Source organism: Ovis aries, chromosome 25 (assembly GCF_016772045.2).
Source record: "Ovis aries strain OAR_USU_Benz2616 breed Rambouillet chromosome 25, ARS-UI_Ramb_v3.0, whole genome shotgun sequence".
Classification (NCBI taxonomy): Eukaryota; Metazoa; Chordata; class Mammalia; order Artiodactyla; family Bovidae; genus Ovis; species Ovis aries.
Genome location: NC_056078.1, coordinates 3337981 through 3361949, shown reverse-complemented (window position 1 = coordinate 3361949; position 23969 = coordinate 3337981). Strand labels below are relative to the sequence as shown.

Below are 23969 nucleotides of genomic sequence, written 5' to 3'. Positions count from 1 at the left end.
GCCCAGCAGTGGGATTGCTGGGTCATAAGGCAGTTCTATTTCCAGTTTTTAAAGGAATCGCCACACTATTCTCCATAGTGGCTGTACTAGTTTGCATTCCCACCAACAATGTAAAAGGCTTTCCTTTTCTCCACACCCTCTCCAGCATTTATTGTTTGTAGACTTTTGGATAGCAGCCATTCTGACTGGCATGAGACGGCACCTCATTGTGGTCTTGATTTGCATTTCTCTGATCATGGGTGATGTTGAGCATCTTTTCATGTGTTTGTTAGCCATCTGTATGTCTTCTTTGGAGAAATGTCTGTTTAGTTCTTTGGCCCATTTTTTGATTGGGTTGTTTATTTTTCTGGTATTGAGCTGCATGAGCTGCTTGTATATTTTGGAGATTAATTCTTTGCCAGTTGTTTCATTTGCTATCATTTTCTCCCATTCTGAAGGCTGTCTTTTCACCTTGCTTATAGTTTCCTTCATTGTGACAAAGCTTTTCACTTTAATTAGGTCCCATTTGTTTATTTTTGCTTTTATTTCCATTACGCAAGAGTGATATTAATAAGTAGATTTGGGATGAGTGGTGGCTAGGTTTCAGGCCACATCAGAGTTGAACAGAAACCCTTACTGGTGGCTGATGGGATCCCTCTGCTGTGAAGGTATGGGGTGCAGTAGCTGTGATGCTGCCTGAGAACGTCCTGCGTCCTCAGAGGGCAGTTCTCATGGTAGGACTCTGGAGCCCAAAGATGGGGGTGCACAAAACGGTTGGAGCAAGAGGAGATCGTCGGTTTTCAATGGGAATTTCAGCTGGAAACCACGAGCTAAGCATCGAAGTAGACAAAATAAACAGTATTTGAAAAGGAAGCATCATCACACATGATGGGAAAAAGCAGACGGAGGAAGGGTGTGGTCAAGCACAGGTGGTTCAGGTTGATTTGGCCACTTCCGGAGTGAGAGAGCCACTCCACCTCCTCCCACCTCTCCCACCGCTGAAGCTGGCATCTTCCAACTCCTTGGGCCTCCTGGAGCTGCTTTTCTCCTGGTTTCCCAGTCAGTTCAGTCATTCAGTCGTGTCCGACTCTTTGCGACCCTGTGAATAGCAGCACGCCAGGCCTCCCTGTCCATCACCAACTCCCGGAGTTCACTCAAACTCACGTCCATCGAGTCAGTGATGCCATCCAGCCATCTCATCCTCTGTCATCCCCTTCTCCTCCTGCCCCCAATCCCTCCCAGCATCAGAGTCTTTTCCAATGAGTCAACTCTTCGCATGAGGTGGCCAAAGTACTGGACTTTCAGCTTTAGCATCAGTCCTTCTAAAGAACACCCAGGGCTGATCTCCTTCAGAATGGACTGGTTGGATCTTCTTGCAGTCCAAGGGACTCTCAAGAGTCTTCTCCAACACCACACTTCAAAAGCATCAATTCTTCAGCGCTCAGCTTTCTTCACAGTCCAACTCTCACATCCATACATGACTACTGGAAAACCATAGCCTTGACTAGACGGACCTTTGTTGGCAAAGTAATATCTCTGCTTTTTAATATGCTATTTAGGTTGGTCATAACTTTCCTTCCAAGGAGTAAGCGTCTCTTAATTTCCTGGCTGCAATCACCATCTGCAGTGATTTTGGAGCCCAGAAAAATAAAGTCTGACACTGTTTCCCCATCTATTTGCCATGAAGTGATGGGACCAGATGCTATGATCTTAGTTTTCTGAATGTTGAGCTTTAAGCCAAGTTTTTCACTCTCCTCTTTCACTTTCATCAAGAGGCTCTTTAGTTCCTCTTCACTTTCTGCCATAAGGGTGGTGTCATCCGTATATCTGAGGTTATTGATATTTCTCCTGGCAATCTTGATTCCAGAGGGTGGGGCATTTCTGCATCAGACCCCGGTGGTCCTTTTCTAGAACATTTACTTCAAACTTAATTTGTCCTGTTAACTGCCCCCAAATACATAGTTTTACATCTCACTTTTGTCATTACATAAAACATCATTCCTGGGCTTCCCTTAGGCTCAGTGATGAAGAGTCTGCCTGCCAGTGTAGGAAACACGAGTCCGGCCACTGGTCTGGGAAGATCCCACAGGCCGTGGACCAGCTGAGCCTGCGTGCTGCGATGACTGAGCCTGTGCTCTGGAGCCCACGTGTTGCAGCTCCCGAGCCCACGTGCCTCAGAGCACGTGCTCCGCAGCATTAGAAGCTACTGCAGCGGGATCTGGTGTACCACAACCAGTGAGAGGCCTCTGCTCACCACAACCAGCGAGAGCCCGTGCAGAAAGGAAGACCCAGCACAGCCTGAGTAAATAGAATGATAAGACACTATTCCTGCCTGATTACTTGGGGGTGTTATTCTTCATTCGGTTTTTCGAGTTATTGATAATAATAGCTGTGGGCCAGCTATTACTGTATAAGGCATCTTAATCCTTACACAACCCTGGGACATTGCTATTATTTTTTATGTTTTACTCACAAGGACACTCAGAGGGGGCAGGAAACTGGCCCAAGATCACAGTCAATCCATTTAGAAGCCAGGGTTCAAATCCAGGCCTGTCTGCGTTAAGTCCACGATTTTCCCACCATGACACACAGTCCCTCAGAAACTCGAGCCCTTGGCTCCAGCTTCCATTATTGGTCACATCTCAAAGGGGAGAAGCCACTGAACTCGGTGGCTTCTTCTTTTTTTTGGTAAATATTTATTTACTTATTTATTTGGTTTCACTGGGTGTCATTTGTGGCACATGGGATCTTTAGTTGTGGCTCACGGGCTTAGCTGCTCCTCAGCACGTGGGATCTAGTTTCCCAACCAGGGATCAAACCCGTGTCCCCTGCAGATTCCTAACCACTGACTACCAGGGAAGTACTGGCGGCTTCTTTTAATATCCTCCTTCATCCCATTTCAAAACCATAAACTGTCTTCCTGGTTTCTGGTTAGTCAAGGAACTGTCAGTTACTAGCTTATTTGCATGACCAGAAGGACTGGGGTTCAGGACCCAGTGTATGACCTGCTCTTCCTGACCCATGTGACTTCAGCTTCTCTCTTCCCTAAAGAGCCCGTATTCCCAGGGACTCAATTTTTCCTCATGGAGTACTACAACTCTGGCATTCACAAAACAAAAAACTGAAAAGACGCAGGCATAAATCCCACTGAGGGAAACAAAAGGAACCGTGACTCTGGTAAGATTTCTTGAATGGGTACCAGTTCCAGGAGAAGTATGAGAATTGTTATCATTGCTCTGGTTTGTTAGAATGAGTCTTTATTTAGTCTCTTGGGGACAGAAAGGTGAAGCTCTAAGAAGAGCCAGAGTTTGTGCTCCCTGGAGTTCATTGTTAACCAAATTACTGGACAGGAGTCTGAACTCCACTGTGACCTCTCGGTAGAGCTCTGTTGGGTGGGGAGCTGTCAGGGTTCCTACCACAGGGTGAGGCTGGAAGATACATTTTTGACTCACTAAGGGTCTTTACTCTCCCCATGTATTCCATCACTGGGGACCTGAACGTAGATCATCACCCAAACGCTACAACCGTTTTTGATGTGTCTTCCTGTGCAGATCACCTTGCCAGATGAGCTAATTAGTGAACGGGGCAGGGCAGTTGTGTGGGAACATTGAGGGAGTAGGAGGCTGCTTGGGGGGGATGTGTGGGAGGGCATTGACTAGATACTGCTGGGTCAACTGGGGAGCAGGTCTGTGTGGGGGACCCCTCTTCTGATCTCTACCTTGGCCTCCGACCTGCGTCAGTCTTCACAGAAAAGCCATCCTGAACTTTCTCTGCCTGCTCAGACCTAGCTCTCGGTAGAGAAACCCCCTGTGCGTCCCATGAGCCCAGGCCCACCAGTCCTGCGTCCTTGGGGCTGACGCCCCCGTTAGTGGTATCAGAGTTAGGGGCAGCCACACGGACTGACCCAGAGGCTGGGACAGTGCGAGCCTCGCCCCCCACCCCCCCGCAGCAGGCAGCAGGCCTCACCCGGAACTGCCCCCCGTCGCCGTCGTCTAGCTCCAGGATGTAGCCGTCCACGGGGCTGTGGGTGAAGGGCGGTGTCCTCCAGGCCAGTGTGACGCTGTTGTTCCGGGTGCAGCACTTCTCCAGCTGCAACAGGGGCACGGGCGGCACTGTGACGGGACAGATGGGCTTCAGTGTGCACACCCTGCAGGGCGCAGGGACAAGCTGCGTGCCCGGCCCACCCCAGAGGGAAGGCGACCCGCTGCGCCACTCCCTGCCGCTTGTATGCACACTCCGTGGACCTCCTAGCCTGGGAGGGGGTCCTGGGATTTGAGGCCAGGAGAGACGCAGAGACGTGGCAGTTGCCGCCACCCCTCCGAGTCCAGAGCCCTGAGGACAAGGTGTCTTCTCCCCACCGGCCCACTGAGCATCACTGGTTTTGATTCTGCCCCACGAGCGGCTCCCTAGGACTAGCAGCAGAGCCTGACTGCCTGTGCCTCCCAGCACAGCAAGGCCTCTCCAGACCCTCTGCATGGAGTCACGTGCAGCTCACACCTGGGGCCCGTGAAGTTGTGGTTGAGGGTGGGGGACAGGCAAAACACAAAGATACATTGAAACCTTTGTCTGGGAGCGTTTAAAGGCCTAGGGAACTAGATTCTGGAAGGTGAGGCAATCTTAGAGTATGGGACAGTCTACCCATGGAATTAGGGATTCAAGTCAAGTGTATCATCAGTTCTATCAAGGTGAGCTCCGGAGTATCTTTTTATTCTCTAGTTGTGTTCAGGCTTGAGAGATTTTAGAAACATAGTCCATGCTGGGGCTTCCCAGGTGACGTTAGTGATAAAGAACATGCCTGCCAATGCAGGAGACATAAGAGACTTGGGTTCTATCCCTGGATTGGGAAGATCCCCTGGAGGAGGGCACGGAAACCCACTCCAGTATTCTTGCCTGGAGAATCCCATGGACAGAGGAGCCTGGTGGGCTATGGTCCGCAGGGTTGCAAAGGGGTGGACGCAACTGAAGCGATTTAGTATGCACGCATGCATAGTCCATGCTGACATTTTTCAAAGGGAACACTGCAACATGAGTTTTTGTAAAAACTACAGATTTCCATTTGGGTCCAGATGTTAGGGCATTATCTTCCACATCTTGGTGGACAGTTTAGTGGGGTGTAGCACTGTCTGTTATGGATGTCGTCTCAGGGCTGGCTCCATGCTGGCCCCAGGACCCTGGGTTATCAGTGTGGAAGGAGTCCTCTCTGCATCCCTGGGCACTGCTTCTCGCTTTCCCACTTCCTCTGTGAATTCCGCCACCCCACCCTGTCAGGAGCAGCTCCAAATGGCCTCTTTCAGCACCCCCACTTTCCAGAGCCCCCACTTCTGCCAGGATTATTCTGCTCCCAGAAGCACGCCTCATTTACACCTGGGGCAGATGGCATTTCCAAACCTCGCCTCAGGTGCAAACTCAGGTGAGTGTGGGAGTGAGCACAGAGACTGGGTGTCTTCGGTTTAAAAATGGCCACATACTTTGCAAGTGAGCATTTTCCTGAGTTCACAGCTTCTGTAGGTGTGGTGCTCAGCTCTTTGATATATTGATTAAAAAAATAAACCCCCAAAGAGTTTTATTCCCTCCCCTGAATGTACCCTTAATGTCTCTGGAGAGGCAGGGTGACCTCACATGCTAATTTTGTAACCTGGGGAAAGTTATGCAAACTTTTCTTAACCCATAGCCTGTGTCCCCCCAGCTCTCTGAAGTCACCTCTACCACCCACCACCTTCTCCACGCTGCTGTCACCTCCGATCTCGCTCTGCTTGGAACACAGCAAACTTATACCTGCCCTCTGCTGCCTGGAACCTTCTTCCTTTATATTGCATCTCTTTCCTTCTCACCTTGAAACACTGCTGCTGCCGCTGCTAAGTCACTTCAGTCGTGTCCGACTCTGCGTGACCCCATAGACGGCAGCCCACCAGGCTCCCTCATCCCTGGGATTCTCCAGGCAAGAACACTGGAGTGGGTCGCCATTTCCTTCTCCAATGCGTGAAAGTGAAAAGTGAAAGTGAAGTCGCTCAGTTGTGTCCGACTCTTCGCGACCCCATGGACTGCAGCCTACCAGGCTCCTCCACCCATGGGATTTTCCAGGCAAGAGTCCTGGAGTGGGGTGCCATTGTCTTCACCTCAAAACACTAGCCCCATACTACTGCCTTCTTCTCAAAAAATGGCTTCCCTGGTGGCTCAGATGGTAAAGAATCAGCTTGTAATGCAGGAGACTCAGGTTTGATTCCTAACTGGAAAGATCTCCTGGAGAAGGGAATGGTTACTCACTTCAGTATTCTTGCCTGGAGAATTCCATGGACAGAGGAGCCTGGCGGGCTACAGTCCCTGGGGTCAGAAAGAGTCAGACATGACTGAGCGCTAACACTTTCACTTCTCAAGAAGCACCTTGTCGGTCACACCCACCACTCTCAGGTTATATTACACTGTCTGTTGTATCATTGGCTATTTCCTTCTCTAGAATGCCAGCTCAGTCTTGTGAGGGAGTCTGGGGACTTGTTCACGGCTGTGTCCTGAACACCGAGGATGGTGCCTGGCAGGTGATAAACACTCAATAGGTGTCTCTGAACGAACAAACAATCCTCTTTCCTACATGCGAAAGCTGTGGCTCAGGCTGGGGGCTACCCGCAGAGGTCACCAGCTCAAGGACACTGAACTGGGACCTGAACCCAGGTCTGTGCCGCAGAAGTCCCTCCCTCCCTCCCAATCTGGGTCACACCAAGGTCACAAGTCTTCCGATGCATGAGCTGCCCTGCAGAGTGGATGCCTCTTCCAGAAGAAGCAACAACTGAACTGGGCCAACCACGGCTCACCCCTACATTTCATCTGAATGAAGTCCAGCTGGTGGATGGCCTGCAGCAGCGGCTCGCTGTCCAAGGTCAGCTCAAACTCTGCGGACACTTTGGGCTCCAGGGCGCCTTTGACCCACTGCTCTTGAGACACCTGGACACGCTTGATCAGGGCGTCGGAGATCTTAAAGGAAGCACAGAGTTTAGGGTTTCCACATGCAAAGGAAAAATAACACAGCAGGTGGTGAGGAAAGGGTAGGGGCTTCATCTCCATGGGCTCAGGGGGTGGCTGTGTTAAGCATGCCCTCTCAAGCCCTGGCAGAGATGTCAGGACCCATGCTGGTGTGGGGGTAAATAAAAATGCACTATATTGTTTAAATCATCTTCATAGGTCAGTCATGTTCCCTGTAAAGAAGCACTTGCTGTTTTATGCTAAACCCTTTTGTAAAGCAAATGATACTTTTTTTTTTTTTTTGAACTTCTTATTTTGTACTGGGGTATGGCCTATTAACAATGCTGTGATAGTTTCAAGTGAACAGCCAAGGGACTCGGCCATACATACACATGTATCCGTTCTCCCACAAAACCCCCCACTCCCATCCAGGCTGCCACATAACACTGGGCAGAGTTCCTTGTTGGTTATCCATTTTGTATCTAGCAGTGTATCCATGAACCTGCCAAGTTCCCTAGCTATCCATTCCCCTCAGCAACCACTGGTTCATTTTCTAAGTCTGTGAGTCTCTTTCTGTTTTGTATCTAAGTTCGTTTGGAAGCAAACGATACTTTTAAAATATACAGAAACACTCTGCATATTCTTCTTTTGCTAGATCCCGCACTTTGCAAAGTGGAACTCACTAGTGGTTTGTCCTAGCATTTGAAAGCATCTCCTTCACCCCAGGACGGGGCCGCTCCCTCCCTCCCACTGTCTTTCCTCCATGTTGTTCTGCAGCTTCTGCTCCAAACTCCCACTGTATCAAACCCACAGCTCTGTTCTCTGCTGGAGAAAGTCTTGCTCATTCAGAACATTTGCACGTGTCCCTGTAGAGCTATGAAGCCCGTGCACCCTTCCTGGGGACCAATCAAGGAGATTCATCATTTTCCCCACAGAAGGAGGACTGGGCTTTCGTTTGAGTCACAGAAGTGTTCCCAAGAGATGCTCGTGACCCGGATTAGCCTAGCTGCTGGGGGTTGCCCAGCAAGGCAGCCTGGGCTTTCTGGGCTGCGGTCTTCTGTCCAGACCTGCGGGACTCTGCCCACTGGGGGTCATGTGGATTCTGCTGACTCACTTATTCCAGTGCAATCTTTCCAGCTTGACTGGCAGACTGTCTTCTTTCATCTGTGGGGAAAATGTTGCACTGGTGCGCCAGGAAGTCGAGCCATTGCAGGCCTAGAGACTGTGATGTTTCACCTCCTCATTTAATGATGACCCAGAGCCAGGTCAGAGCTTGTGAGAACAGCCAAGATGAGATCTCAGGTGTTCTGGAATCACTGAGCACAGGAGAATCTGCTCACCTCCAAGCCACGGGGAGGGACTTTCCTAGAACCTTGGCTGGTTTGGGATGCAGCCATGGAGTTGGAAGGATTGCCAACCCGCTCACCTGCAGGAACCCGGCGGGGTCGTTCTCCTTGATCACCTCCAGGCAGTACTCCATCAGCCCAGTGGACTGGCGCAGCTTCAGCGTGCAGTGATTGATCTGGTCCCACACCATCTGCCATGAAAAGGACCCCTGGTAACCGTCTCATGGACAAAGAACAGCCCGGCTGCAGCGGGAGGCAGCACTGTTCTCGACTCCTTTGTACCCTCTCCTGCCGCTGCTCTGTTCCTGAGCTCCACGTGCCCTCGTTACAGGGGAGTAATTGGACACACTGCCCCACAAGCAGGCCTGCCACACCCAACAGAGCACACTTCCTGAACTCTGGATAAAAACCAGAGAACGCACACAATCTGAACCCTCCCACGTGACCAGTCCGCGCCCCCCACTCTTGCTTGCTGGGTGGTCACTTGAGGGGCTCAACTGCTTTGCATGTAATCCATGGACCATCCCCAGCACGCGTTCCGTCTCGCCCTTCAGTAATATTTCTGGTTATGAAATAGATTGAGCCCAGACCATGAAGTGAGTAGTTTTCATTAAGGCAGGGTGATCGCGGGGCAGCTGCCTGGACCGGGGGCCCGGTGCGAGTGAGGGGAAGTCTTGCCTTTCCATGGTGGTCACTGGCCACTGTGCTGACCACGCAAGCACCAGATGCCAGAAAACCTGACGGAGGGGCTGACTCGGGGCCCTGAGCACAGCCCTTATCGCCCAACGAGGCCGTCTCCGCTCTGCAAGGTGGGAGCAAGGTGTGTGCCTTCCACAGAAAGCAGGGGCCTGGCAGATGGGAGAGGGGGGCTTCTGACTGAAAGCAGCAGGATTCAGGTGTCTGGTCCCCGCTTTGGAGGGAGAGTAGGCATGGCGATTACTGCAGGCAAAGCGGCACCAGGGTACGTAGGTCCCTGCTCAGTGCTTCCTCCCCTCCCTCGTTCATTCATTCATACCCTCAGCTAACACTGACCCCCTGTCTACACCGCGTGTCCCCCACCCTGGGCAGGGAGGGGGATGGGACTGGGCGCGCTGGCTGCCCGGGCACCCACCTTCAGCTTGTGCTCCCTCTCTTTGGTGACCTTGGTGAGCAGCTTGGCTTTCTGCCGGGTCAGAGCATCGACCAGCGCATCACACTGAGCCACCAGGCAGGCCTCGTAGTCCAGGCCATTCTCCTGTGGGACGCAGAGAGCTTTAGGGAGGAGACACGCAGAGACGTGGCCGGTGCTAGAGACACAGCCGCGTCAGCAAGTGGGCCCCAGAGGGAGTGGTCCTGCTCCCAGACTGGAGACTGTGCATGTGAGTCTCAGCACATCAGACGATGGAACGAATACTCAACGTCACCTGAGCCATGCGGGTTTGTGAGGGTTTTCGGTGTCATGGGAAACACTCAATGAGAGACTTAGCAAGAAAAAAAAGCAGCTACAAGTGTGCGCAGCATAATTGCATACTGTGGGTGTGTGAGTGTGTGTAAACTAATGGAAGAGCGCGTCAAAAGAGTGGGGTGGCCACTGAAAGGGGTGAGATACTGGTGAACTTCTGTTGCTTTTGTCTGCTATTTTCTACTTTTCACAATTTCTAGAACATATTTTTACTTTTCATAATCAGAAAGCAGTTAAACAAACAAAAGCCAGTGGTCTGGCTGTAGGATCCGTCTTTCTCAGTTGTGAAAGAGAGTCCTTCAACACCTCTCAGACCAGCCTGGATTCAGACTTCGTGGCATGGCTAATGTGTTTCCTCCCACCCCTGCCCCAAGTTCCTATGATGAAGTCCGAACCCCATGACCTCAGAACAAGACTGTGTTTGGAGAAACGGCCTTGAAAGAAGTAACTTAAACGAGGTCCTTAGGCTGGGCTCTGATCCAGCGTGACCGTGTCCTTAGAAGAGGCGGTCAGGACACAGACAGGCACAGAGGGAGAGCCCCCTGAGGACGCAGGAAGGCGGTGGCTGTCTGCCAGCCCAGGAGAGAGCCCTCAGGAGGAACCACCCCTGCCCACGCCTCGATCTTGAACTTCTGGCCTTCATAACTGTGAGAAAATAGGTTACTGGGGTTGAAGCTACTCAGTCTATGGTGCTTTGTTATAGCAACCCCACCAAATAGTTGGTGTCCTGAAACATCAGAAACAGAGAAGGAAGTGCCTGGTGGCTGAACTTTGTGCTTTAGCTCATTAGGCAGGGTGGTTTCTCTCGGCTGGTTTAGAGCTCAGTGCCCTCAGTCCCCCTTTTCCACCCAGACAGCAGGAAGTTCGTGATCTGTGTGAAAGGCCCTCCCTGCGTGGGTTTATACACTCTCTCCCTGACAGACAGAGCTCCCGGGGCCACAGACTGCCCCTTATTGATCAGTGTCGGGCTGGTAAGTGACGCAGCATGGGTGCTCAGTAAATACATTTATTTAGTAACTGGTGCTTTTCTATTATAGTGCATTTGGTATGAAAGCACTGTATACACACAGGGGTAGCACTGTATGGCCACGCATTATTTCTGCCTGGTTCTCTTTCTACGATTCTTTCTGAGTTCAAGCGAAATCCCTTTCCTACTGGATGGCTGCCAGTGGGTTGGGTGTGTAGTGTCTGCCACACCTGAGGCTGTGCAGGGGAGCAGTTGGGCCTCCCCGTGTTCAACACTGAGAAGAGCTGCCAGGGGCCTTCCCTTTCCTCATCCATGTCTCACATCCCTTCTGCAGAGGGGTGGGGTCTGGGCTCACCTGGATCTGCTGCAGAATGTTCTTCAGCTGAACCAGAAACTCCTTTGCTTCTTTCGCCTTATCGGAAACTCCATTTAAGGCCTGAGACAGCTGGGCCTAAAAGATATTACAGATTGAAAAGGAAAATTAGGTGTTAAAAGCATTTGGTCTGCCCTTCACCCCGAAAGCTGTGTTTATAGCAGGGTATAACCAAGAGCTTTCCTCCAAGGAGGGAGCCTGGCCATTGCAGCATGGGCTTGTTTTTCCAGCAATGGCTGATGAAGTGTTGGTTGACCTGCTCTCTTCTGTCTGCACCCCAAAGCTGGATAGAAGTAAGGAGCATTCAGCTAATCGGTTGGGGCTGACAGGAGCCAGGACAAGAAGCAAGTATAGACCTGGCTGGGTCTGGCCCCCGCTCCTCCCGCAGCAGCTCTACCCCCCTCAGTAGGACACTCAGACGCCAATGTGTGGACACCCCAGGTTTGTACATAGTTGCGTTTTGGCCTAAGTGGGATGGGTGGGAAAGAGACCTGGAAATGAGTTTGAGCCACGTGGAGGGTCCCAAGTCACCGTATAGAAGGGATGGTGGTGGCCTCCTTGGCAATCAAGACTCCTAACTCTGCTCAGTTACTGGGACCCAAAGGCAGAGCTGCAGGCTGGTTTCACATCTATGGCCTTTAGCCTCAGGCTTCTTTTCAATGAAACGTATGCCCACACAATCGAATCTGTCTTCAAAACTTCGTTATTGAATAGACTGATGCCCTTTGTTTTTAAATTTTATTTATCTATATTTTGATCATGCCTTGCAGCCTGTGGGATCTTAGTTCCCCAACCAAGGATTGAACCCATATCCCCTACAGTGGAAGTGTGGAGTCTTAGCCACTGGACCGCCAGGGCAATCTCCTGATGCCCTTGATTTTTAATGGTACTCTCCTGTTTCAAATTATAAAGCTGAGGGCAGGGAAAAAAATGGGGCCAGAAAAGCTGGGTCATACCCACTCTCCACTGTCTGTAGGTCTCTGCTCAACTGTGATCTGTCTGAGAGGCCTCTCTCCTTGCCCTGCTTTATGCTTCTTCATAATGTGCATTGCCACCCAGCGCAGGTTTGTTTGCTGTGTGTCTCTCCTCCCAAGAATGTAAGTTCTCTCGTTGCTCACATCCAGAAAGAGCACCAGGCACACGGCAGCATTCAACAGTTGGATATGTGTGGAATGAACGGGTTAATTGATGTGGTTCTTTGGACCATATCCATGGTTCCAAGTGTGGTTCCTGGACCCTCAACATCAGCATCACCCAGGAATTTGCTAGAAATCCAAATTCTCTGGCCTCACTCCAGTCTTACTGCTCAGAACCTGGGGGTGAAGCCCAGGAATCTTTCTTTTAACAAGCTATCCAGGGATGTCTGATGCACTTTGAGATCCATTGGATGGTACAAACATAGCCACAGAGTGGATGAGAAGACATGGGAAGATGGAAGGTGACGAGGGTCATCAATGTTCAAGGTGAGGTCTGGGCTGTGTCCTGCTCTGAGAGATGGCTGGGCGCCTCGGGTGTGGCTCAGCGGAGAGGTGGCTCCTGGAGAAGCTCTCCCTGCCTCCAATGGCTTCCCAAATGCACTCCCCCCCCTCCACACACACACACTTCAGCTGGTGTAAGCCCTTCCCTCCACGCTTACCACTATGGACAATTCTGTTGCAATTATCTATGCAGGAAGACTAGCCAATAGAAATCGCAGGAATAGCAGAACATTCTGTGTCTGCTCTGTCTCATACAGCTGCCACCAGTATGGGTGGCTCTGCGTGCTTGAAATTTTACTTAGTTTTCAGCTACCATGTGTGGCCAGTGGCTACTGTCCTGGGCAGCACAGATCTTTGCACTCATCCTTACCAGCTCAGCCTGTGTCTGATAACTTCACTCAAGAGGAACTGGAGAGGTCAGCGTCACTTAGACTCATCATCTGTGTCCAGAAAAGGGGTGCCTCCCTCCATACAACACTCACTGCAAGAAGAGGGCCCTTGGAGGCTGCACCCCTTTTCTCTCCAAGGAGAGGCCCATTCCTGGTAACCTATGCACTCCTTCATAGTGGGGACTTTGTCTTTGTCTTTCTAGCCAGGCACAAAATAGGGGCTCAAAAAGTGCTCACTGGCTGAATAGAAAGCAAAGCAACTGCTCTACTAGAAGCGGATGCTAAGCAAGACAGATCCCTGTAGATCCACGGGCAGCACACTTGTCCACAAGAAGCCGCATTAGTGAGTGTCCCCCTCCTTCCAGCTGGGAAACTGGAGCCAGCATGGCTCTGCCCCCACCAGCCCCGGTCTCCCTGCAGCCCAGCCCTGCTCTCGACCCACTTCCTACTTGGCAAATAGATCCTGGAGCTTGGCAAGGAGCCCAGAACAAGTGATTTTTGAAAGGTTCCAGTGGCCTTAGGCAGACACCAGCTGAAAGGGGAATGAACTCACAGCTCACTAGACACTGCTCCAGGCTCATCAGACTTGCCTGTGACCCCGGCCCAGCAGGGTGCAGCAAAGTCCTGACGGAAGAGCCCGGGCTCCCACGTGAGAGCTGGTCAACAAATACACACTTGTATTAATACCTTTCTTGACCCCAGTTCCTTCCCATGTGGTGGGGCCACAAGTCAGCTCTCCTTGCCCAGGCGGCAGCACTGTGGAAACTGGCCCTGGTTGTTCTACTGGAAAAGGAGCCAGGGATCGGGTGGCAAAGGTGGAAACCATTGCTCAAGGGACAAATTACTTATTGGCAACAGGTTACAGGCTCACAGCATATTGCATTTGGCTGCAGTTTTTTGAGACATGCTCTTCCTCTTTTCCACAAGGACTGTCTAGGGAGCCAGCAGGGAACACAGAAAACTGTGTTCTTCTGGTCCTAGAGAAGGGCTTCCCTAGTGCCTCAGATGGTGAAGAATCTGTCTGCAATGCAGGAGACCCAGACTTGATCCCTGGGTCGGGAAGACTCCCTGGAGAACGGAAGGGCAATCCACTCCAGTATCCTGGAGAACTCCATGGTCAGAGGAAGACCCTGCCATCTGCGAAATGAGAATGGGTTGTTCAGTCTCTGTGACCATACTACACTCTTGGAAAGAAAGGAAATAACCAGACAGAAGATAAATATTTTAAAATGACTGAATAGATTTTGAACTTGAATCAAACATTGTATTTTATGCCTTCCTATTTCTTAAAGGTTAGAATTACTTTGCCATAGCGTCTCTGAGTTTGGACAGCTTAAAAATGTCAGTATTTCCAACAGGGCCAAACCACCTGCTTCCTCGCCTAGCCTCATGTCTTTGCCTGCAGCCTGAAGGAGTAGCTTCTAGGTACACGGGGTAGTTTTCTGGCTCCACCCCTGCCTCCTTCTAGATGGAGTTATAGGGCCTCATAATGCATTAAGCTGGTTTCCCTGGTGGCTAAGATAGTAAACAATCTGCCAAGGAGACCTACGAGACCTAGGAGACATAGGTTCAATCCCTGGGTTGGAAAGATCCCCTGGAGAAGGAAGTGTCTACCCACTCCAGGATTCTTGCCTGGAGAATTCCATGGTCAGAAAAGCCTGGTGGTCTACAGTCCATGGGGTCACAAAGAGTCAGACACGACTGAGCGACTACCACAGTGCATTAAGCAAGAGGACTCTGGGGCATATAGCCAAATCTGGGCTCTGTCATCTGTTAGCTGTGTGTCTCAGAAAGATTCTTTATCTCTTTGTTATAGAGGGTCGTCTCCTCATATGAGTTTGCACTATTATACTTGGAAATACAGCTTGAGCTTTCCCCAAATCCTCTTTTGCTACTTTTAAAACCTGATCACACCAAAACAGGACATTTTAAATGTTCTTCTTTAGTGAATGTTTGGGAGATAATAATGCAATGATTATCTAACAGGATGCCTTCAGTTTGATCTCTGGGTTGTAAGAAGTGCTGAACTGATTTAAACAGTCTAATTTTTTGTGCAAATTTTTCTAATTTGTTAAACTTACATCAATTCTTTTAAAATAATAACAGCTGTTTGCATTTCTTTGAAAGTGTAAATTATAAAATAATTTAACTATTGTTTTCATGGAAACTTTATTAATAATATCACTGTTTAAAATATTTAATCATCCTAATTAATAATGATAACTATCCTTTTAGATTACTCATGCTATTACTTTCTTAAACAAAAGAAACCTGTAAATTAAAAATAATTTATTTATTTATCTGTTTTTGGCTCTGCTGGGTCTTCATTGCTGCACAGGTTTTTCTCTAGCTGTGGAAGTGGGGGCTACTCTCTGGTTGTGGTAAGCAGGCTTCTCTTGTTGTGGAGCATGGACTCTCGCTGCTCAGGCTTCAGTAGGTGCAACACGGTGGGTTCAGTAGTTGTGGCACATGGGTTTAGTTGCCCCACAGCATGTGGGATCTTCCTGGACCAGGGATTGAACCCACGTCCCCTGCATTGGCAGGTGGATTCTTAACTGCTGGACCACCAAGGAAGTCCCCCAAAGTCCTCTTCATTGTTTGATCTGGGTCTACCATATATGGGTTGTTATGGACTAAATGTTTGTGTCTTCCAAAAATCCATATATGGAGGCCTTAACATCTGGTATGGAGGCATTAGGAGATGGAAACTTTGGAATGTGATTAGGTTTTGAGGGTGGAGCCCCCATGATGGGATTAGTGTCCTTAAAAGAAAAGACCTTACTCTCTCATCCCACATGCACTGAGGAAAGGCCATGTAAAGACTCAGTAAGGTCCAGGCTTCAGAACTGTGAGAGATAAATCTCTGTTGTTTAAGCCATGGAACAACAGACTGGTTTCAAATAGGAAAAGGAGTACGTCAAGGCTGTATATTGTCACCCTGCTTATTTAACTTCTATGCAGAGTATATCATGAGAAACACTGGGCTGGAAGAAACACAAGCTGGAATCAAGATTGCTGGGAGAAATATCAATAACTTCAGATATTCAGATCACACCACCCTTATGGCAGAAAGTGAAGAGGAACTAAAAAGCCTCTTGATGAAAGTGAAAGAGGAGAGTGAAAAACTTGGCTTAAAGCTCAACATTCAGAAAACGAAGATCATGGCATCTGGTCCCATCACTTCATGGGAAATAGATGGAGAAACAGTGGAAACAGTGTCAGATTTTATCTTTGGGGGCTCCAAAATCACTGCAGATGGTGACTGCAGCCATGAAATTAAAAGACGCTTACTCCTTAGAAGGAAAGTTATGACCAATCTAGATAGCATATTTAAAAGCAGAGACATTACTTTGCTGACTAAGGTCCGTCTAGTCAAGGCTATGGTTTTTCCTGTGGTCATGTATGGATGTGAGAGTCGGACTGTGAAGAAGGCTGAGTGCTGAAGAATTGATGGTTTTGAAGTGTGGTGTCGGAGAAGACTCTTGAGAGTCCCTTGGACTGCAAGGAGATCCAACCAGTCCGTTCTGAAGGAGATCAGCCCTGGGATTTCTTTGGAAGGAATGATGCTAAAGCTGAAACTCCAGTACTTTGGCCACCTCATGCGAAGAGTTGACTCATTGGAAAAGACTTTGATGCTGGGAGGGATTGGGGGCAGGAGGAGAAGGGGACGACAGAGGATGAGATGGCTGGATGGCATCACTGACTCGGTGGACATGAGTCTGAGTGAACTCCGGGAGTTGGTGATGGACAGGGAGGCCTGGCGTGCTGCGATTCATGGGGTCGCAAAGAGTTGGACACGACTGAGCGACTGAACTGAACTGAGTCTGTGGTATGGTTCAGTTCAGTTCAGTTCAGTTCAGTTCACTTCTGTCATCCCCTTCTCCTCCTGCCTTCAATCTTTCCCAGCATCAGGGTCTTTTCAAATGAGTCAGCTCTTCGCATCAGGTGGCCAAACTATTGGAGTTTTAGCTTCAACATCAGTCCTTCCAGTGAACACCCAGGACTGATCTCCTTTAGGATGGACTGGTTGAATCTCCTTGCAGCCCAAGGGACTCTCAAGCGTCTTCTCCAACACCACAGTTCAAAAGCATCAATTCTTCAGTGCTCAGCTTTCTTTATAGTTCAACTCTCACATCCATACATGACCAGTGGCAAAATGATAGCCTTAACTAGACGGACTTCTGTTGACAAAGTAATGTCTCTGCTTTTGAATATGCTCTCTAGGTTGGTCGTAACTTTCCTTTCAAGGAGTAAGCTTCTTTTAATTTCACGGCTGCAGGCACCATCTGTGGTGATTTTGGAGCCCCCCAAAAAAGTCTGACACTGTTTCCACTGTTTCCCCATCTATTTACCATGAAGTGATGGGACCGGATGCCATGATCTTTGTTTTCTGAATGTTGAGTTTTAAGCCAACTTTTTCACTCTCCTCTTTCACTTTCATCAAGAGGCTCTTTATTTCCTCACTTTCTGCCATAAGGGTGGTGTCATCTGCATATCTGAGGTTATTGATACTTCTACCAGCAATCTTGATTCCAGCTTGTGCTTCATCCAGCCCAGCGTTTCTCGTGATGTACTTTGTATATAAGTTAAATAAGCAGGGTGACAGTATACAGCCTTGACATACTCCTTTTCCTATTTGGAACCAGTCTGTTGTTCCATGTCCAGTTCTAACTGTTGCTTCCTGACCTGCATATAGATTTCTCAAGAGGCAGGTCAGGTGGTCTGTATTCCCATCTCTTTCAGAATTTCCCACAGTTTATTGTGATCCACACAGTCAAAGGCTTTGGCATAATCAGTAAAGCAGAAATAAGTGTTTTTCTGAAACTCTCTTGCTTTTGCGATATCCAACAGATGTTGGCAATTTCATCTCTGGTTCCTCTGCCTTTTCTAAATCCAGCTTGAACATCTGGAAGTTCATGGTTCACATATTGCTAAAGCCTGGCTTGGAGAATTTTGAGCATTACTTTACTAGCATGTCAGATGAGTGCAATTGTGTGGTAGTTTGAATATTCTTTGGCATTTCCTTTCTTTGGGATTGAAATGAAAACAGATCTTTTCCAGTCCTGTGGCCTCTGCTGAGTTTTCCAGATTCACTGACATGTTGAGAACAGTACTTTCACAGCATCATCTTTCAGGATTTGAAGTAGCTCAACTGGAATTCCATCACTTCCACTAACTTTGTTCATAGTGATGCTTCCTAAAGTCCACTTGACTTCACATTCCAGGATGTCTGGCTCTAGGTGAGTGATCACACCATCGTGATTATCTGGGTCTTGAAGCTCTTTTTTGTATAGTTCTTCTGTGTATTCTTGCCACCTCTTCTTAATAGCTACTGCTTCTGTTAGGTCCATACCATTTCTGTCTTTTATTGAGCCCATCTTTGCATGAAATATTCCCTTGGTATCTCTAATTTTCTTGACGAGATCTCTAGCCTTTCCCATTCTGTTGTTTTCCTCTGTTTCTTTGCGTTGATCGCTGAGGAAGTCTTACTTATCTCTCCTTGCTATTCTTTGGAACTGTGTATTCAAATGCTTTTATCTTTCCTTTTCTCCTTTGCTTTTTGCCTCTCTCCTTTTCACAGCTATTTGTAAGGGCTCCTCAGACAGCCATTTTGCTCTTTTGCATTTCTTTTTCTTGGGGATGGTCTTCCTGCCTCCTGTACAATGTCATGAACCTCCATCCATAGTTCACCAGGCACTCTATCAGATCTAGTTCCTTAAATCTATTTCTCACTTCCACTGTATTATCATAAGGGATTTGATTTAGGTCACACCTGAATGGTCTAGTGGTTTTCCCTACTTTCTTCAATTTAAGCCAGAATTTGGCAATAAGAAATTCATGATATGAACCACAGTCAGCTCCCAGTCTTGCTTTTGCTGACTTCTCCATCTTTGGGTGCAAAGAATATAATCAATCTGATTTCGGTGTTGACCATCTGGTGATGTCCATGTGTAGAGTCTTCTCTTGTGTTGTTGGAAGAGGGTGTTTGCTATGACCTGTGCATTCTCTTAGCAAAACTCTATTAGCCTTTGCCCAGCTTCATTCTGTACTCCAAGGCCAAATTTGCCTGTTACTCCAGGTGTTTCTTGACTTCCTACTTTTGCATTCCAGTCCCCTATAATGAAAAAGACACCTTTTTGGGGTGTTAGTTCTGGAAGGTCTTGTAAGTCTTCATAGAACCATTCAACTTCAGCTTCTTCAGGATTATTGGTCAGGGCACAGACTTGGATTACCATGGTATTGAATGGTTTGCCTTGGAAATGAACAGAGATCATTCTGTTGTTTTTGAGATTGCATCCAAGTACTGCATTTTCGACTCTTGTTGACCATGATGGCTACTCCATTTCTTCTAAGGGATTCCTGCCCGCAGGAGTAGATATAATGGTCATCTGAGTTAAATTCACCCATTCCAGTCCATTTTAGTTTGCTGATTCTAAAACATTGACGTTCACTCTTGCCATCTCCTGTTTGACCACTTCCAGTTTGCCTTGATTAGATGGTATGGTTCTAGAAGCCCACACAGACTAAGACATGAATTATCTAAATTCCCCGCTAGGACCTATTTATTCTTTTAGTTCACACAGCCTCAGAGATAATTCTCATGTTTGCCACAGTCTCTGCGGAGAAGCCCCTAAGTTGCTGCCCTTTAAACTAGGTGTTTGTTCTCTGATATCAGGATCACCTGGTAGAAGTGCAGGAATTTAGACACCAAGGATCCAGACATGGCTCCTAAATGCCCCCTATAGATCTTTTGCTTCCCTCCCCAAATGGAATGTGTCCTTGACACTCCTTCCAGGGTGCATCTCCCTCTCTGTGAGATGGGATGCCCTTGGGAAATGCATCAGCTCCCCGTGGCACTCCCGGGCCCAGCTCCCGCTGCCCCGCAGGCCTGTCCTTTGCTTCTCTGTGTGGGCAGCACAGGGCCAGCCACCTAGAAAGTGCTCCACAGAGGCCAGTCAGTGAGTAGATTCTGTCATGGATTCCGTCTGACAAGTTGCCCCCAGCTACTCCTTGTGTCTCAGTCCTCTCCAACTGGGCTTAATTAAGACAGCCATGTGGCCACTCTGAGCCCGCTGTTTCTAGGGCACAAAGCCCCATCTGGTCCTGGGCCCTGGCAGTCAAGCCCTCCCTCTTTTTGTGACTTTTTGTTTCGCCCCTTCCCCACTTCACTCTCAGACTCTCCTTTCTTTTCCTCCCTAAGTCCCTCCGTAACGGGTGGGTGGGATGCAGGCGGTCCCAGGAATGGAAGGCTCCTTCTTCACAGAGGTTTCAGATTAGGAACATGTGAGTCCTGGCAATGGGGGAGATGGGTCAGGACAGGATGTAGTGCGGCTCCTCTATGGCTGGTTTGACATTGTCCCCACCCCCACCCAGAGCCAGCCACTGGGGCCTTGGCGGACCAGAGGCAGTGATGGGGGCTCTGCTCCCCAGAAGCTCAACTCACAGCTCAGCCCCGCACTAACCAGGCTGGAGAGTGCACTAAGGTCCTGGATCTGCCGGCCATGTAGCTGGAAGCCCTGCTGTATCCGCCCAGGGGCCCCAGAACTGGACTTTGGGGTCAGGGTCTGAACTCAAACCCTCATTTTATGTGACCAGGTTTCTTTGTGAGCCTTTGGGTCCTCACTTTGCAATGGGGGTAGTGATATGCTCTCCAAGAGCCATCTTAAGATTTAAGAGAGAGCCTCCACGGACAGCCCTGGGCTCAGGGGCTGGCAGTCTAGTGACAGTGGTTCTGCGCATAACGGGACCGTGGGAGGCACTGCTGCTTCCTGCTGTTGGCCATCTGCTATCCTTCCTAATGGCGCTTGTGTTTTGCTTTGAGAAATTGCCTCTTTCCCTACCAGGTCCCACCTGGTAGGACTGGAGTCATGACCCCAGTACTACTGCCATCACCCGATGAGAGGCAGGCACATGCCCTATTCCAGCTGGGAATGTGCCAGCTCCTTGGAGTTCAAAACTAAGCAAAAGGACCAAGAAATGTAGGAATACAGGCATTTGCTCTGTAGCAGGGGTCCCAACTTCTGGGATCTAATGCCTGATGATCTGAGGTGGCATCACTAACTCAAAGAGTTTGAGCAAGCTCTAGGAGTTGGTGATGGACAGGGAAGCCTGGCATGCTGCAGTCCATGGGGTCGCAAAGAGTGGGACACATCTGAGCCACTGAACTGAACTGACTGATCTGAGGTGGAGCTGATGTAGTAATAGAAATAAAGTGCACAAGCCCCTGCCTGGATAACAGCCTTGTGGTGGCACAGGGGCTTCTGTAACTCAATGAAGCTATGAGCCACACTGTAAGCACCCCCAGGATGGACAAGTCATAGCGAAGAGTTCTGACAAAACTTAGTCCACTGGAGGAGGAAATGGCAATCCACTTCCATATTCTTCCCTGGAGAACCCCCATGAATAGTATGAAAAAGCAAAAAGATATGCCACCAGAAGATGAGCCCCCTTGCCAAGTCAGAAGGTGTCCAATACGCTACTGGGGAAGATGAGAGGGCAATTACTAGTAGCTCCAGAAAGACTGACGTGAAAAAGCCAAAGAGGAAACTATGCTCAGTTGTGGATGTGTCTGGTGGTGAATGTAAAGTCCAGTGCTATAAAGAACAGTATTGCAGAGGACCTGGAATGTTAGGTTCTTGAAACTGGAAGTGGTCAAACTGGAGATGGCAAGAGTAAACATCAGCATCTTAGGAATCAGTGAAGTAAAATGGACTGGAATGGGAGAATTTAATTCAGATGAATATTATCTACTACTGTGGACAAGAATCCCATAGAAGAAATGGAGTAGCCTTTATAGTCAACTAAAGAGTCTGAAATGCAGTACTTAGGTGCAATCTCAAAAACAACAGAAGAATCACAGTTCATTTCCAAGGCAAACCATTCAACTCCACAGTAGTATGCCCCAACTACTGATGCCAAAGAAGCTGAAGTTAACTGGTTCTGTGAAGACCTACAAGACCCTTTAGAACTAATACACAAAAAAGGATATCCTTTCATCTTAGGGGATTGGGATACAAAAGTAGAAGTCAAGAAATACCTGGAACAACAGGTAAATTTGGCCTTGGAGTAAAAAATGAAGCAGGGCAAAGGCTAGGAGAGTTTTGTCAAGAGAACACACTGGTCATAGCAAACACTCTCTTCCAACAACACAAGAGATGACTCTACACATGGACATCACCAGATGGTCAACACTGAAATCAGATTGATTCTATTTTTTGCACCCAAAGATGGACAGGCTCTATACAGTCAGCAAAAGCAAGACCAGCTGACTGTGGTTCAGATCATGAACTCCTTATTGCAAAATTTAGACTTAAATTGAAGAAAGTAGGAAAAACCAGTAGGCCATTCAGGTATGATCTAAATCAAATCCCTTATAATTATACAGTGGAGGTGATGAATAGATTCAAGGGACTAGACCTGGTAGACAGAGTGCCTGAAGAACTATACACAAAGGTTCAAAGACTTGTACAGGAGGCAGTGACCAAAACCATCCCCAGGGAAAAGAAATGCAAGAAGGCAAAGTGGTTGTCTGAGGAGGCTTTACAAATACCTGAAGAAAGAAGAGAAGTGAAAGGCAAGGGATAAAGGAAAAGATATACCCAACTGAATGCAGAGTTCCAGAGAATAGCAAGGAGAGATAAGAAAGCCTTCTTAAATGAACAATGCAGAAAAAAAACAAAACAAAACAAAAAAACAAAAAAACAACCTGAAAAAACAATAGGAATGTGAAAGACTACAGATCTCTTCAAGAAAATTGGAGATATCAAGGGAACATTTCATGGGAGGATGGGCACAATAAAGGATAGAAGTGGTATGGACCTAACAGAAGCAGAAGATATTAAGAAGAGGTGACAAGAATACACAGATGAGCTGTACAAGAAAAGGTCTTAATGACCCGAATAACCACAATGGTGTGGTCACTCACCTAGAGAGGGACATCCTGGAATGTGGAGTCAAATGCGTCTTAGGAAGCATTAGTATGAACAAAGCTAGTGGAGGCGATGGAATTTCTGCTGAGCTGTGTGAAATCCTAGATGACGATGATGATGTTCAAGTGCTGCACTCAGTATGTCAGTAAATTTGGAAAACTCAGCAGTGGCCGCAGGACTGGAAAAGGTGTTTTCATTCCAATCCCAAAGAAGGGCAACGCCAAAGAATATTCAAACTACCGCACAATTGCACTCATTTCACATTTGGGTCATTAAGACCTTTTCTGGTATAGCTCATCTGTGTATTCTTGTCACCTCTTCTTAATATCTTCTGCTTCTGTTAGGTCCATACCATTCCTATCCTTTATTGTGCCCGTCCTCCCATGAAATGTTCCCCTGATATCTCCAATTTTCTTGAGAGATCTGCAGTCTTTCACATTCCTATTGCTTTTCTGTTGTTGTTGTTGTTGTTGTTGCATTGTTCATTTAGGAAGCCTTTCTTATCTCTCCTTGCTATTCTCTGGAACTCTGCATTCAGTTGGGTATATCTTTTCCTTTATCCCTTGCCTTTCACTTCTCTTCTTTCTTCAGGTATTTGTAAAGCCTCCTCAGACAACCACTTTGCCTTCTTGCATTTCTTTTTCTTGGGGATGGTTTTGGTCACTGCCTCCTGCTCAAGTTTATGAACCTTTGTGCATAGTTCTTCAGGCACTCTGTCTACCAGCTCTAATCCCTTGAATCTATTCATTATCTCCACTGTATAATCATCTAACAATCAAGCTAACCTTGAGCTAGCAAGGTTATGCTCAAAATCCTTCAAGCTAGGCTTCAGCAGTATGTGAACTATAAACTTCCAGTGGTACAAGCTGTTTTTAGAAAAGGTAGAGGAACCAGAGATCAAATTGCCAGCATTTGTTGGATCATAGAGAAAGCAAGGGAATTCCAGAAAAATGTCTACTTCTGCTTCATTAGGCACACTAAAGCTTTTGGCTGTGTAGATCACTACAAACTGTAGAAAATTTCTAAGGAGATGAGAATACCAGACCATCTTGCCTGCCTCCTGAGAAACCTGTATGGGGGTCAAGAAGCAACAATTATAACTTATATAACAAT

At 48.1% G+C, this 23969-nt stretch overlaps 1 protein-coding gene across 2 annotated transcripts in view; it reads right to left on the bottom strand.

Moving 5' to 3' along the window:
* Positions 1-23969, bottom strand: part of TRIM67 (tripartite motif containing 67) — a 62775-nt gene that overhangs the window by 15217 nt on the left and 23589 nt on the right. The window contains exons 2-6 of one of the 2 annotated variants that reach the window (XM_027962209.3): positions 11043-11138; positions 9391-9513; positions 8360-8470; positions 6786-6945; positions 3946-4091 (exon numbers count right to left, since the gene is read on the bottom strand). In XM_027962209.3, coding sequence (XP_027818010.1) covers positions 3946-4091; positions 6786-6945; positions 8360-8470; positions 9391-9513; positions 11043-11138 — 636 coding nt within the window. The remainder of the gene's footprint in view (positions 1-3945; positions 4092-6785; positions 6946-8359; positions 8471-9390; positions 9514-11042; positions 11139-23969) is intronic. The other variant, XM_042240843.2, reaches the window with a different exon arrangement.